This window comes from Solea solea, chromosome 1, assembly GCF_958295425.1.
Source record: "Solea solea chromosome 1, fSolSol10.1, whole genome shotgun sequence".
Classification (NCBI taxonomy): Eukaryota; Metazoa; Chordata; class Actinopteri; order Pleuronectiformes; family Soleidae; genus Solea; species Solea solea.
In genome coordinates, this window is record NC_081134.1 from 5,041,011 (window position 1) to 5,057,164 (window position 16,154).

General features: G+C 42.5%; 1 protein-coding gene across 8 annotated transcripts in view; it reads left to right on the forward strand.

Moving 5' to 3' along the window:
* rnf220a (ring finger protein 220a) overlaps nucleotides 1–9,681 on the forward strand; it is a 226,435-nt gene extending 216,754 nt beyond the window's left edge. For 4 of the 8 annotated variants that reach the window (XM_058629241.1, XM_058629253.1, XM_058629230.1 and 1 more), the window contains 4 exons: nucleotides 988–1,099; nucleotides 3,595–3,789; nucleotides 4,244–4,318; nucleotides 7,320–9,681. In XM_058629241.1, coding sequence (XP_058485224.1) covers nucleotides 988–1,099; nucleotides 3,595–3,789; nucleotides 4,244–4,318; nucleotides 7,320–7,391 — 454 coding nt within the window. In that variant the 3' untranslated portion in view covers nucleotides 7,392–9,681. Of the gene's footprint in view, nucleotides 1–987; nucleotides 1,100–3,594; nucleotides 3,790–4,005; nucleotides 4,077–4,243; nucleotides 4,319–7,319 lie in introns of all 8 variants that reach the window. The other 4 variants (XM_058629280.1, XM_058629261.1, XR_009240248.1 and 1 more) reach the window with 3 other exon arrangements.
* The last annotated feature ends 6,473 nt before the right edge of the window (nucleotides 9,682–16,154 follow it).

Below are 16,154 nucleotides of genomic sequence, written 5' to 3' on the forward strand. Positions count from 1 at the left end.
ACGGGGCGTTTAACTTAAAGTCCAAGTCGTGTAAGAATGAGGAGTAGAAAAGCAGGGCGGAGTCTGAAAGGAAAGGGTGGTGGAAATGAATAAGGGAGGGAGCTGAAGTTGTAAATCTGGCCTGGAATGGGGCCTATGGGGATACAGCTGTGTTAAACAGGAGGATGTCATACTATATTGTATATTGGACACTGAGAGTCAAAGAAAGGATAGGAGGCTTTAAAGATGCCAGAGCAGGTTTCCATGGCAGAAAGGCCCATAATCAGATGCAGGGTTGGGTACCGTTGAGATTTTTCTGATGCTTGTAAAACCGTGCTGGTGCTTAAATGGCGCCTGAACCGGTACTTAAAAAAAGTACATCACAAGATTCAATACAAATATATATATATATAACCAGGCATGGGCCGATAACTGGGTATACCGCGGTATTAAAAAGTCAAGCTATTAAAACCACTAATCACTCAGGTTGTGTACAGCGTGATGACCCGAGGAGGTGACATTTCAGAGCTGTAATTGCAATATCCTGATACCGTAATATTTTCCTGAAGGTCATCTTACTCTCAGAATCTCCTCGTCTATGTAACCTAACTATACTAACATTGCTCTGAATAATAGTTCTGTAATAAATCTTGTGTTTGGAACAAACTTAGTAGAAACATTTTGCATCACTGTTCCTTTATTTATATATATATATATATATATATATATATATATATATATATATATATATATATATATATATATATATATATATATATATCATTTATATTAACTGCCACAGCCCAGTGATCTGGATTCTGGTCAAACAAAGAACCCCAGGTTGGACTGAAGAATGTCTCTGGTTGCTACCTTTTCCACAGCTGAGGAGGAAATTGCAGCAAGCATAAGCTGCTTTGTACTGAAATTTGCTTTGTGAAATCAAACCTTTTGCTGTCTAATGTCCCACCTAAACACATATTCTTGTCTATTCCTCTGTTTCTGCTCCAGGGTAACGGAGGAAGAGTCCACAGCCACCACCATGGAGGCTCTGAAGGCTCGAATCAGAGAGCTGGAGAAGCAAATACAGAGAGGAGACCGATACAAGTGTCTCATCTGCATGGTGAGCATAACCTTCATACGGACATCGTGTCTCTGTACACGTCTCGTCACTCGTTATGTGGAGATGACGTGCTTGTCGCCAGAAAGCACCGCATCTAGCATTTCCTGCAACACCATAAACAAGTGAGGTGAATGGTTGACATGATTGGAAGGTGGTGGAAGCTTCACCAGCACTATTTCCTCACTTTTATCTCATACTGTTCATCAAGTTAAAAGCGACTTGGGTTTTTTTTTTTTTTTCCTACTCTGACCAAATCTCGGTCGGTTTGTGTATTTTTGTCGTGTGCTGGATAAGTGAGCATGTCATCGCTGTAGTTCCTGGCTGACTGTTCGGGTGCTGGTGTGTTCCTGTTGTGTTGTGGTGGCTTCTGCTCTTGCATGGCTTTGACAGAGTCGCTGCTGGCAGAAGAGACGGACTGTTGAATTATTTCACTTTACCACTTGATCTAAACTAAGAACTTCATGAGAGGAATGTTGAACAAAAATAAAATATTCCTTTAGTCCTACTCTCACTCACTCACTCACTCACTCATCTTCTGCCGCTTTATCCTCCACATGAGGGGGACGCTGGTGCCAATCCCACCCTGGACAAGAAACTCACGGTCAATTTAGAGTGTCCAATTTGTCTAATCTGCATGTTTTGGAAGGAAACTGGAGAAATCAATTAATTCATTTTATTTAATGACATATTTAAGGCTTCACGTTGTCACAGACAGCAGCTGGAATCATAATATGGTGGCCAGTAGCACTGCATTGTAAAAGGAAATGATGCTGTTGTGCGTCCCAGCAGGTATTTGGGATTGATTGGAGTCCCTGATCAATGACCTAACCCATATGTCGTTTCTTGACGATATAAGGGACGGCATCAGTATTAGTGTTCATCAGATGCTTCTGGAGATGTGACTTTACCCGACACATACACCCCCTTCATTAGTGTTTGCATTCCCCACTTTGTGTCATACTCATCTGTGTGTGTGTGTGACTGAGGGAAGTGGGTAATTACCGACGCTTGCGCTTCCTAAAGGTCGCTGGGCGCCCGAGGTGACACGGAGGGCAAGGCACAGCGATCGATCACTCAGTGCCTCGTGGACACGAGGCTCCTCTCTGCTCATCTGTCACTGTCCCTCGTCTCCCGCACACACAGGCGTTGCAGTGAAAACGCACGGGACGCCGTGCATCTAATCTGTCTCTGTCTGTCTTTGATGCTGTCACTGCACTCCGTCCCTGTCACCGTGCATCTGATCATAAAGTCATCAGATTGCTCTTATTAGCAAGTCGCTGACACCTGGAGTGAGAGAAGCTGGAGGTTCCGTCTGCAAACTAAACACTCGAGCGCAGCTATGACTCACTGAGTTATTACATTTAGCACAGCTGTCGAGTCTGAGTCTTTAACACATGCAGTTATGGACCGTATCTCTCCAATGCTCAGGTAGTTGTACATAAGTGGGAAACAAGTGCTCTCTGTCCCGCTGTTGCCAAGGTGCCTCAAGATGTCTGTCATCATTTCTCCCTCTGAAACAAGCCCATCGCTGAACTGTCAGTGGATATCTACCCCCACCTACTGGTCATTTATAGAAGCACCGCTCAACTTTGTTAAGATTCCCAGAAGTATTTCTGCCATTTATTTCACATAACAATAGAGAATTAAAATAAAAAATGCAAGGATCACAATGAGACAAAGGTCATGGAATAAAAACAGGATGATGTTTTAGATAAAAACATTAATAACTTTATCGAGCACAGGCCCATAGTGCATCAATCAATCAAGAGTTAATCCAGGTTCCATGTGGTTATTCAGCGCTGGAACACTTTTTCTCATGGTTGGATAATAGTCACTTAATCAATTATAAAGAATTTATTTATTAAAAAATGATGAATCATAGATAAAGAAAGGGAAAGTTAAAAACAAAACCGTTAATTGTGGTTTAAACTCGTTTTGAGAAGAAAACAACCAGCTGTATGGCTGTTAAAGACAATGATGTTGTGATAATCATTATTATTATTCACATCTGTACAGTAACACCATAAACCCAGCAACATTAGTTTATATGGTGATCTTTTAAAACATAGCACCTGTGGTGGCACATTTTATATTTTCCCTAACCACTGATCCATTTCCTGACATACAAATGTATAGTCTAGTCGGAATATGAAAAGTGAGTTGAACTTTAAGTGTGTATTATGGGGTGTTTTGCTTCAACTTGCCAGTGTGCAGTGAAGATGCTGTGTGTTAGCTGGCTGTCTCATGTGACACCTCATTCTAAAGCTGTCTGGCAGTCGTTGGCACGCGTTCTTGTGTCTGTGCAAGTGGTTTTGTGCGTTCGCGAGTCCACACACGTGTCCATGTTGCACTACAGTGTGTGTGTGTGTGCGCGTGAGAGTGTGTGTGTGTGTGTGTGTGTGCACGCACGTGTGGCCAGTACAAACCCGGCTCTACGATTAGCTGCCACCTTTCGCCCCCTCTCCTCTCCCACCCCCACCTCCTCCCTTCCGCAGAGGAAGCCTGCTTTCCAGACAGGCGTGGAGATCAAGAGCCTAGGGGCGTGGCCAGGGCCCCGGCCACTGGCCAGTGAGGTCGGAGCGAGGCAGCCTAAGTCCCTCCCCCTCGGCCTGTACTGTCTGTACAGGGGCCTTGTGATTGGTGGCTACGGCAGCGGCACAAAGAGGCTCCTCCCACAGCCTCTACGGAGGGTAAGGCACTCCCTCCCCCACTCCCCCTCCTCCCTCTCTTCCCCTCCATCTTTCCGTTCTTTTCAAGAGGAAAAGAAAAGAGCGCCCATCAAAATGGGTTCACTCATGGCTTTCTCCCTCATCTTCTCCTCTGCCTGCTCCCCTCCGTCTCTGCTTGTTGCCTGCCCGATATCGTGCCTTTGTGTGTGTGTGTGTGTGTGTGTGTGTGACCTGCAGGTTTGCCGGTTCTTTGTCACCCATGCTGCCTTGCTCAGTGGTTCTGTGGCTGCTGGCTGTGCCGTTTGATGGTTAGTGTTTGATTGGCGTTGGTTGGTCAGGGAATGTGTCGTGTTCTGTCGTTTGTAATGTCTCAAAGTGTGTCCTTTGAACTTGGTACAATGAACGCTCTTTCTTTCTTTCTTTCTTTCTTTCTTTCTTTCTTTCTTTTCTTTCTTCTTCCTTCCTACCTATTTAGGACTCCTACACGATGCCACTCACCTCCATCCAGTGCTGGCATGTCCATTGTGAAGAATGCTGGCTCAGGACTTTGGTACGCGCGCACACACACACACACACACACACACACACACACACACACACAATTATGGCAGCCTTATTTCATAGTCGGTGGCTTTCTGTGTTCATGCTCCATGGGCAGAGGGTTAAATGGAATGTTCCTCAAATGACCTGCGAAAGCTCTCTCACACACATACACCTAAAGGCCTACACACACACACACACAGTTCTCAGTAAGGGAGGCTGCGATGGAATGGTCCCCAAAAGGCCTGTTAAATGGTTGTAATAAAGTGGTCAACTCAAACCTCCAGTGAGTTCGTCATAGTGCCTTCGGGTCCACACACACGATCTAACACAGTGGTTGGTTATTAGCTAGTTTAATGCTTTCAGTAGAGTGTAATTAGCTGGTGCTAATGTGGTAAATGGAGCATAGAGGAGAACTGTGTTCCTGCTGGAGGAGGATAAACAGACTCCTCATTGGCCTCCGCTCACTTCTCTACTGTTCGCTGCACGTCCTCATTTCCTGTTCCACTTTTCCAGTTTTTTCTTAAAGCGTCTTCTTTCTTCTTTTTGACCGTTGATGCCCTACCAATTAGCTCCGTTTGTATTTCGTATTTTGAAATAACACTCTAAATTAGCACTCCTGGCTTACTTAAAGGAACAGATTTGAAGACGAGGGTAGGTTCAGGAACGATTCCCAGTGTCATATTTGACATCCAAAAGTGGTTGGGTTGATACTTAACAGTATAATGCATTAAATAACTAATTACATGTTTTAAATGAACAGTCTTTCCTGCAAGATTTGCTATTATTTGAGTCATTGTGTTATCATATTGATAGATGAAGACCAGCAGTCATATTTTATGTAATTTTTTCAAAGAGAAACAATGAGAAACGGTTGTTGAATGAGGACCATTGTTTCCATCTGCCCGGTACCTATGTACTCGGTGTGTGCACACGTACTTGCTGCCGTCACTGGTCTAATATACGGGACATAAAACTCGTAGCCTGGAGACAGCTATAAAACGGGAGAGCCAACTTGATCAAAGTAAATGCCTGGGAATCGAGTTAACGTCAATCCAACCCTTTACCGCTTTAATGAGCAAGGCAGCTGGATTGCAGCGTGATGGGCACGCGCCCACACACACTTACTGACCGCACTGAACAAGGGAACAGAACTTTCAACAGACATGCAAACAAACAGAGACACTCCTTGTTTTCCCCTTTTTGTTTTGTTACTTTAAATTATCTGCTGCAGTGGATGCACCTCACAACCCGTCACTTTTATTTTGAAAGTTTTGCAAGATTTCTCTGTTTCTGGCGTTCACTTTTTATTTTTCAACTTGTATATCGGAATCATTGTGCACCACATTGTATTGTGCATTTTAACATAGGCAAGCATAATATATATCTGCACTTATTACTTAAGTCTTTTTAAGTGATCCTCGTTCAGTACTACTTACTTACTGGACTGAGAAACAGCGACACATAGTTTTGTATAATGTTGCTTTAAGATGGTTATTCCACAAGTTTCTTTTGAGACACTTATGATAAAGAATCTTTATTAAGTTTAGTGTAACGTGTGTGCGTATATACATATAAATATATATATATATTTATATATATATGTATATGTGTGTATATATATATGTATATGTGTATATATATATATATATATATATAAACAAATTAAACTGTACAGTTTGCATCTATTTAAACAATATACATCCTGGACTTCCTCTCTCCTCCTTCTTTATTCTCTCAGAAGTAACTGTTTTTGAGTTCTCTGGAGGTGCAAATCCTCTTAGCAGGAGTGTGTGACATCAGTCAGACTCCTGTACCAACTCAGTCCTCTTGACTATATGTGCTCACCTTTTTAGAGCACCTTCGCTCCTTCACCCACTGCAAAGACTTATGTAAGGGCTTACCCTGGGAAAAGAAGCCTATAAATCTGTGGGGTCTGAACAGTCATATTGTTGACCAGCAGGGATTTGAAAAAAAATATGTCGGATATCGCACAAAAAAAAGTCACAGTTATTTAAAAATGAAAAGCAAATGTAGTACAAGATAAAATAATACAATTATCATAAGATCTGTGTATCGTAAGTGTTGTCGCCGTAGAAACACAACAGTGAGGAGGTGATTCTAGTTTTACACTTATGCTTTCATTGATGTGTAAAGTCAGTGCCGAAAGAGGAACGTGAAATCTGCTGGCAGGAATGTTACGTGAGAGAAGAACGAGCCGAGTGATGGAGGAGAGAGTGGAGGAGAGAGTGGAGAAGACCACCCAGTCAGAGTGTTGTTACACCGTCAGCATTGTGTTGCACATTATCACCTGCAGCTTTACTGCACGTGGCAAACTGTCAGGCCTCGGCTGCAGAGAAGCAGCTGTAGATTGTTGTACATGCGAGGCTCTTACTGTGGTGACTGGATACTCGGCTCAGGCCATCCTGGTCTGAGCTTGAATTTTGAAATTCCGATTCAGGGGGTAAGCTCGTCACGGTACGGTTTGGAGCGGTTAAACCCCGACCTGGCTTGCATTTGCACCACAGGGTGTGTAGGCTTGATGGTAATCGCTCTGACAGCGACTTCACACAACACACTGTAATCTGCCAATGAATTCTGTGAAGAAGAATGCAATATGGAGTGATGGACAAGGGTCAAATGTGCCGCCACTTAAATACGACGACTCCAAGATGTGTCGTCGTTTCTTAATGTCATCGTACGTTTGTTTGGTTAAATGAAAGAATCATGTCGCAACTTTGGGAAAAAGCAAAGCCTCTGAAGTTTTACAAGCAAGAGAAATCCTCCAGACAAATGACAGTTAGGAGGATCAAGCTGGACTTATTTTACTCAATGTGCTCTGCATTAAGTCTGAGTTAGTTCCATATTGATCAGCTGTGTTCATTGAGTGCAGAAGTCTGGGGAAAGCTGCACTTGCACATTAGATATTAGTCAGTTTGTTTAACTGTGAAATGTTTAAATTTCAAAATGTGAAAGCTTTTCTGAACAAGTGTTGTCTCTCTCCATCACAGGGTAACAAGAAGCTGTGTCCACAGTGCAACACCATCACCTCTCCTGGAGACCTGAGGCGTGTCTACTTGTAAAGAGCACCACCGCCTCCCCTGCGCCTCTTCTCCCTTCCAGCCCCTTCCTCCATTTTGGATTTCATCGCCCACTGAAAACTCCATCTATTTTCCTACTCTCTTGTGGTCCGGATTGGAACTAAAATCCCCTCAGAGAGTGAACAGAGACAGGACAGTTCTCTCTGAGACTCTGCTGAATCTTTGAGGAGGTTGAAAACTGCCCCGTCTGGCTACTCATTATAAAAAAAAAAGGTAAAACAGAGACTGGTCTCACTGGTCAGTAGGCTCTCGTTTCCTCCTCCTCACTGACATGACTCCCTCCACATGTAACTTGGGGCACTGTCCACTGAAGGACTGTGAAAGACAATGGAGACACCCGACACCTGACTCTGCCCTGTTGAGACGCGGTAGCTTCATGTTGCTGGAGCTGGACCTTGAAGGAACTTCTTGATACAGAATATAAAGACTTGTTTCCCCCTCCCCAGCTCGTCTTCAACGTTTAAGTGGCGCATAACAACGGACTCTACTGCAACGTCTCGAGAGAAAGCTTCGTTTTTTTTTCTTTTTCGTTTCCCTATTCCAGAGAAAACCAGACCTTCCTGCACCCGTTAAGAGAATATTAAAAAGGGCCACTAAAACTGAGCTTTCAACCAAACTGAAAATAACCTCACAAGCCTGAAAAAAAAGAGTTTGGCACTCTTTGTTCTTCTTCCACCTCTTCCTCTTCTCCTCCCCTCTTCCCCTTTTGTGGTGTTCTAGTGAAGTAAACCAAAATCTCTCCCCCCCTCCTTCCAAGATGCAGCGCAAGCACATGTAATATAGTTCTATGTATGTTTACAATGTTGGGTGTAAATGACATAGAGTTCACTCACACACACACACACTAACACACACAGATGCAGAAACAGGCTCATGTTGTCATCAGACACACACTGAAGTATATAATATCAAAGTCCTGTTTTTGGTTGGAAGGGTTTGGGAATGATGTTTTTTGGGGGGAAAAAAAATGGCTCAAGTAAAAGAAGCCTTCTGTATTTTTAAATGAAAAAAAAGATCGTTTGAAGAGCTGTTAAGTTTTATTTCATTGTACAGGAATAAAAAATAAGTAATAATAAACTACTCGAGACTAGATGGTCAAGATTTAGGTGGTGTAATTTTTCTGCAGAGTACTAGAGAGATTCCTCTTGCCCAGGCAGAGTGGTGGAACTGTTCCTTTAGTTGCATCAACGTCCAGCTGAGCCTCTTTTTTTTTTTTTTTTACTTTTTAGACCACCATTTCTGCTTCCTCTCAGTTAGAATTACAACATGCTCAGATCATAGTCTAAACACATTTTTTTAACCTGTACACATCTCAAAAGAGAGTTTTTCCATCATTTTCATACTGCTGTGCTGCAAAGAGGTCCCAAAATGGCAACTCTTAATGGGGCAGGTTCTTTCTAATTTATGACGATGGTGTGGGAAGTCCGTGAAAACGAAGGATGGCTAAGGCTGAACTGGCAACCGCAACATTTCCTCTTTCCCTCTATGGCAGCAGCAGCAGCCAAGGTGGTGGTGTGCTTTGTGTTTGTAAAACTATGTATTCTGTGATGTCTGTATTGTAAGAAATGCTGATTTAAAAAAAAAAAAAAAAAGAAAAGGCGAAAAAAATAAAACTTCTCAAATACCACAAGTGGTTCTGTTGACACAACTGGGGGTGGTTAACGAAATATGTTGCCGTGTTCACTTGAAGGAAAGAAAACAGCCGACACGTTCTGTTCATACGCGTCTCATCTCAGTGTCGGTGTTTTTTTTGCGTCTTAAGTCGATCATCTGCATCCACTGTGAAACAGCTGAAATATTTATCATTTGCTTTCCTTTTTTTTTTTTTTTTTTTTTTCTTTAGACCAAGACAAATAATTCTGGGGCAAGAAAAGAATGAGTGGACAACAATGCCATGACAGCCGAGCTCACCTCCACGAATTAACCTCTTTTTCTTTTTATTATCATTATTATTATTATTGTTATTATTAATAATAATAATAATAATAATAATAATAATAATAATAATAAACTCTGTTCCCTCTGGGTTTTGCTTGTAGTAGTTACACATTCTGCTTGGTAAAACTAATCACTGAAGAGGAAACTGCGGCTGTGCTGTTGCATTCGCGCTCCTCTGATTTTCCTCTTTGATTCGAAACCTGCCCCAAAGATGACAAATTGCACAAGAGGCTTGTGTCAGAATTAATTTGTGTCTTGTATATTCTTGGAAATGGTACATGTCTTTCCCATTGTAAAGTACATTTGACATTAATTAAATGATTGTAAATCTCAATCACCCCGTTGGCTTTTCTTATTAGGGTTCGAGCAACAAGGTTGCAAGAAACCTATTGAAACTGGAAGGATTATTAGGGTTCGAGCAACAAGGTTGCAAGAACCCTATTGAAATGCAAAAGATTATTATTATTATTATTATTATTATTATTATTCCTAAAAGTAAATCGCATTTTTGAGGCCTTTCCCATACCCCAAAACTCACAGATTTTTGTGACCGCATCAATCGTGGTGTAAATTTACGTCTGAAAGTCGTTCGAGGAAAATGCGTGGAAAATTGGAAGTGGGAGGGGCTAAAAAGTCACGCAAAAAACTTCTATTAGGTCAACTCATGTCGGGTTTAACGTAAGTGAACGAAACTTGGTACACACGTTCATTAGGTGGGGACGGTCAAAAAAGTCGATGACGACTTTCCCGTGAAACCTACAGGAAATCCGCCATCTTAGGTTGATTGGCGATTTTTTGGCGATTTTGGCGAATTCGCAGCAATGGTATTTGAACTAACTCCTCCTAGAATTTTCGTGCGATCACCTTCAAACTTGGTGAGGTCCCTGTGGACCAGTTGAGGAGCTCACGGTATCAAAAGTTTTTTCAAATGTCGCACGGCGCACGAGATAGGGGGCGGCAAAGTTCGTGATGATTCTGATGTTTCGCATCAGAAAAAAAAAACTCTTATAACTTTGCGATGGAAGGTCCGATCCGAACCAAACTTGCTACCATTGATGATGGGCCATGGCTGAAGACGTCTATGAAAAAACGGTGAAGTTTGAAAACAGCGCCTTCTTGTGGTGAACGAAAATACACAAAAAAAAAGTTTTTTTACGATTTCGGGAATAACTTTTACACAGATAATCGTACAGCACTCAAAATTGGTGACAACAGTCAAAACACATGGTAGATGATGCGTGATCAATATGACGACAAATCGATTAACGGTGTTGCCATGGCAACGACGCAAAGTCGGATTTTTGGGACAAAAAATCAAACTGCTACAACTTCGCGAATCCTGGTCCGATCTGAACCAAAGTTGTTAGGATTGATGATAGTCCAGCCCTAAAGACGTCTATATGAAAATATTCAATTTCGAAAACAGCGCCCCCTGGTGACAGCAGACAATATGACAGCTTGTATTTCAATTATCTCCTCCTAGAGCTTTTGTGCGATCACCTTCAAACTTGGTGAGATCATTGTGGACGAGTTGAGCATCAAAAGTTATCAAAAGCTTTTTAAAATATTGTATGGCGTACGAGATAGGGGGCGCCAAAATTGGAGATAATAATAATTTTTCATAACAGACAATGAAACTCTTATAACTTCGCGATGGAAGGTCTGATCCCAACCAAACTTGCTATAGTTGATGATGGTTAGTTGCTGAAGACGACTATGTTGCTGAAACGGTACATTTTGAAAACAGCGCCTCCTGGTGGTGGTAGAAAATTCTAAAAAAACAAACTGTTACAACTTTGCCAATCCTGGTCCGATCTGAACCAAACTTGCAAGGATTGATGACAGTCCGGCCCTGAACACGTCTATATGAAAATATTCATTTTCAAATACAGCGCCCCCTGGTGACAGCAGACAGAATTACATTTATAGTTTTTGATGCTGCTCCAACAGGGATTGTTGTATCCACTTGAAACTTAGTATGTGGGACCCCAGACCCTTCCTCAACATGTCCGTAAAAGGTCACCTCCCTACAGGAAGTGGAACGCCCGAAACAGGAAGTAAAGTCTTACATTGTCCGATTGACACAAAACTAGATATGTGAGTTACAGGACCTTCCCTGAACATGTTTCCAGAGACGAACAGGAAGTTGGCCATTTTAAACAGGAAGTGCCCTCTAACTTTGCCGTACGTTGTCCGATTTGCACGAAATCTTATATGTGACACCAGGGACCTGTCCTGAGCATGTCTGCAAAAGATGACCTCCCAACAGGAAGTGGAATGCCCGAAACAGGAAGTAAACTCTAAGATTGTCCGATCTAAACAAAACGTGATATGTAAGACAAGGGAACTTCCCTGAACACGTTTACGGACGCGCATTTGACCGAACAGGAAGTCGGCCATTTTAAACAGGAAGTGTCCTATAACTTTGCCATACGTTGCCCGATCCCCCCCGAAATTTGGATCGACATTCGCGGGGACGCCGCTGAAAATAACTAGTACTGAAAATAACTAGTACCGCGCGCGGTGAATGAACGGGTGAGAGCGCGAGGCACGCGGGGAGCCGTGGCACACGGCGACCCGCGTGGGTCGGCTCGAACCCGTTCAGAACCGCGCGCGGTACTAGTTATTTTCAGTACTAGTTATTTTCATTATTATTATTATTATTATTATTCTTATTATTCCTTAAAGTAAATCGCCTTTTTGAGGCCTTTCCCATACCCCAAAACTCACAGATTTTTGTGACTGCATCAATCGTGGTGTAAATTTACGTCTGAAAAAGGTTCGGGGAATGTGCGTCGAAAATTGAATGTGGGAGGGGCCAATAAGTGCGGCGCCACCTGTCCAAATTCACCATGACCAACACAATTATCGCACATGCCCGAAATTCGGTACACATGTGTAGTGGGTCAGGATGAAGAAAAAATTACATTATGACCATGATCCAAACCCAACAGGAAATCCGCCATCTTGGGTTGATTGGCGATTTTTTGGCGATTTTGGCGAATTCGCAGCAATGGTATTTGAACTAACTCCTCCTAGAGTTTTCGTGCGATCACCTTCAAACTTGGTGAGGTCCCTGTGGACCAGTTGAGGAGCTCACGGTATCAAAAGTTTTTTCAAATGTCGCATGGCGCACGAGATAGGGGGCGGCAAAGTTCGTGATGATTCTGATGTTTCGCATCAGAAAAAAAAAACTCTTATAACTTTGCGATGGAAGGTCCGATCCGAACCAAACTTGCTATGATTGATGATGGGCCATGGCTGAAGACGTCTATGAAAAAACGGTGAAGTTTGAAAACAGCGCCTCCTTGTGGTGAAAGAAAATACACAAAAAAAAAGTTTTTTTACGATTTTGGGAATAACTTTTTCACAGATAATCGTACCGCACCCAAAATTGGTGACAACAGTCAAAACACATGGTAGATGATGCGTGATCAATATGACGACAAATCGTTTAACGGTGTTGCCATGGCAACGACGCAAAGTCGGATTTTTGGGACAAAAAATCAAACTGCTACAACTTCGTGAATCCTGGTCCGATCTGAACCAAACTTGCTAGGATTGATGATAGTCCGGCCCTAAAGACGTCTATATGAAAATATTAAATTTCGAAAACAGCGCCCCCTGGTGACAGTAGACAATATGACAGCTTGTATTTCAATTATCTCCTCCTAGAGCTTTTGTGCGATCACCTTCAAACTTGGTGAGATCAATGTGGACGAGTTGAGCATCAAAAGTTATCGAAAGCTTTTTAAAATATTGTATGGCGTACGAGATAGGGGGCGCCAAAATTGGAGATAATAATAATTTTTCATAACAGACAATGAAACTCTTATAACTTCGCGATGGAAGGTCTGATCCCAACCAAACTTGCTATAGTTGATGATGGTTAGTTGCTGAAGACGACTATGTTGCTGAAACGGTACATTTTGAAAACAGCGCCTCCTGGTGGTGCTAGAAAATTCTAAAAAAACAAACTGTTACAACTTCGCCAATCCTGGTCCGATCTGAACCAAACTTGCAAGGATTGATGACAGTCCGGCCCTGAACACGTCTATATGAAAATATTCATTTTCAAATACAGCGCCCCCTGGTGACAGCACACAGAATTACATTTATAGTTTTTGATGCTGCTCCAACAGGGATTGTTGTATCCACTTGAAACTTAGTATGTGGGACCCCAGACCCTTCCTCAACATGTCCGTAAAAGGTCACCTCCCTACAGGAAGTGGAACGCCCGAAACAGGAAGTAAAGTCTTACATTGTCCGATTGACACGAAACTAGATATGTGAGTTACTGGACCTTCCCTGAACATGTTTACGGAGACGCCGTTGACCGAACAGGAAGTCGGCCATTTTAAACAGGAAGTGCCCTCTAACTTTGCCGTACGTTGTCCGATCTGCACAAAACCTTATATGTGACACCAGGGACCTGTCCTGAGCATGTCCGTAAAAGGTCACCTCCCTACAGGAAGTGGAACGCCCGAAACAGGAAGTAAAGTCTTACATTGTCCGATTTGAACAAAACTTGATATGTAAGACAAGGGAACTTCCCTGAACACGTTTACGGAGATGAACAGGAAGTTGGCGATTTTAAACAGGAAGTGCCCTCTAACTTTGCCGTACATTGTCCGATTTGCACGAAACCTTTTATGTGACACCAGGGACCTGTCCTGAGCATGTCTGCAAGAGATGACCTCCCAACAGGAAGTGGAATGCCCGAAACAGGAAGTCAACTCTAAGATTGTCCGATCTGCACAAAACTTGATATGTAAGACAAGGGAAGTTCCCTGAACACGTTTACGGACACGCACTTGACCGAACAGGAAGTCTGCCATTTTAAACAGGAAGTGCCCTATAACTTTGCCATACGTTGCCCGATCCCCCTCGAAATTTGGAACGACATGCGCAGGGACGCCGCTGAAAATAACTAGTACTGAAAATAACTAGTACTGAAAATAACTAGTACCGCGCGCGGTGAATGAACGGGTGAGAGCGCGAGGCACGCGGGGAGCCGTGGCACACGGCGACCCGCGTGGGTCGGCTCGAACCCGTTCAGAACCGCGCGCGGTACTAGTTTAAATTACAATTCCATTCTCTAAGGAAGGTTTTTTTTAGTCCTTGGGAGTCTGAGCTGATGATTTATGCTTCTGTTGTGGGGAATTATATCACAGACCTCAGGTACCTCACAATGTTAGTGATAAAAGGCTTGTCAGTGTTCAATGATGTTTTTGTTTAAAGGTCCAGTGTGTAAGAATTCATAACCTTTAATGGTGAGAACTCCACTTAACCCCCTGCTTTTTTTTTTGGCATCCTTGACATACCAAAAAGGTTTTAAGACTTTTTTTTTTTTTAGACAGTCTAGTCTAGTCTAAAAGTCTCAGTTGTCTCAGGACCATTTATAAGTGCTACAGAAACCAAACTATGTTTCACTTTAAATCAATGATACACTTTAGCAAACGTACTTATTATAGTGTATCTAATTTCTGCTAATAATGGATCTTTTAAACTCTCAGCCCTGTAAAAGCTAATGCTGCTTTGTCCCAGAAGTGGCTGCCATACACAGGCTCACCACGGGCGTGTGATTTGTTTTCATCTCTCCTGATGATACAGTGTTAGCCAGTCTGCTCCAGGATGGAGAGGTCGGTTATCGCCATGAATGACATTGTAGAGTGGATTTATCTCCACCTTCTGAAGTTAAATGTCCAAGAAAACTAAAGATATGGCCATCGAAAAACCTCACCAACTATTAGTAGAAATCACTGTCTCACTTGTTGAGACAGTGGAGCCCTTAAAATACCTGGAAACATAACATGATTGACACACTTATACCTACGATCAATTTAGAGTGTTCGGTTTTTTAGAGTGTCCTTAAATTTGCATGTTTTTGGACTGTGGGTTGTTCTATTGCTCGCTTTTCCAGACCCACTGACCTGAGCATTAACACGATTACTAGTTCATCTCTGTTCAACAAATCAGAAACAGATACTGTATCTTCTGCTAGTGTCACTATTCAGTGGGAACGTGGAGGCAGCAGTTTACACGTTACACTCACGTTACACTCTTACAATCATCCATGTAGATTGTGAGGTATGCAGCAGGCCGGCAGAAATGAAGCTGTGGTTTGTCATAGGGCGAAATAAGCACATGTACAGTATGTGTGTTGTTTGAGTGAATCATTAAGACAAGTGTTGTCAGATGCTCGTAAAGTTTTATGGTGAGGGAGGAAACCACAGCAGGAGGTGATAGTTGCATAAAATCCAACTGTTTTTGCAACCAGTTTTGGTCGACGCGGCAGCTACACTGATCAGTAACCCACACATTATTTTGCCTATAGATGTGGTGAGGTATTGGCCCCCATACCTTTCCTGGACTCAGGTCAGTTATGGGTCATAATATTGATATATTTGTGTCAATTATATAGTTAAAAATGTTGTTCAATATAGAAGTGTAATCCATTACTGCTGAGCAGAGCCAAAATCCACTGGATTAGGCCTGTGCTCGATGTGGTCCTGGAGACACCAGGGGGCATAAGGATGCTTGGCCCCCTCAAATGTATGGAAATCTATTAGATTTCTATTAGAGATGAGATAAGTGTGAGTACAGGACTGGAGGAGGAAACAGCTGCTCCTGTGAGCCTCCACCTGCTGATTTTGACTTGATGTAATTCATAAATACAACAATATTTTGTGCCATGATTTGTGAAAGTGGCTTTTAATTTTTTTTAAATTTTAGATACTTTATTAATCGCCTTAGGGAAATTATTCTCTGCATTTTGACCCATTCTAGAATTAGCGCCCAGGAGCA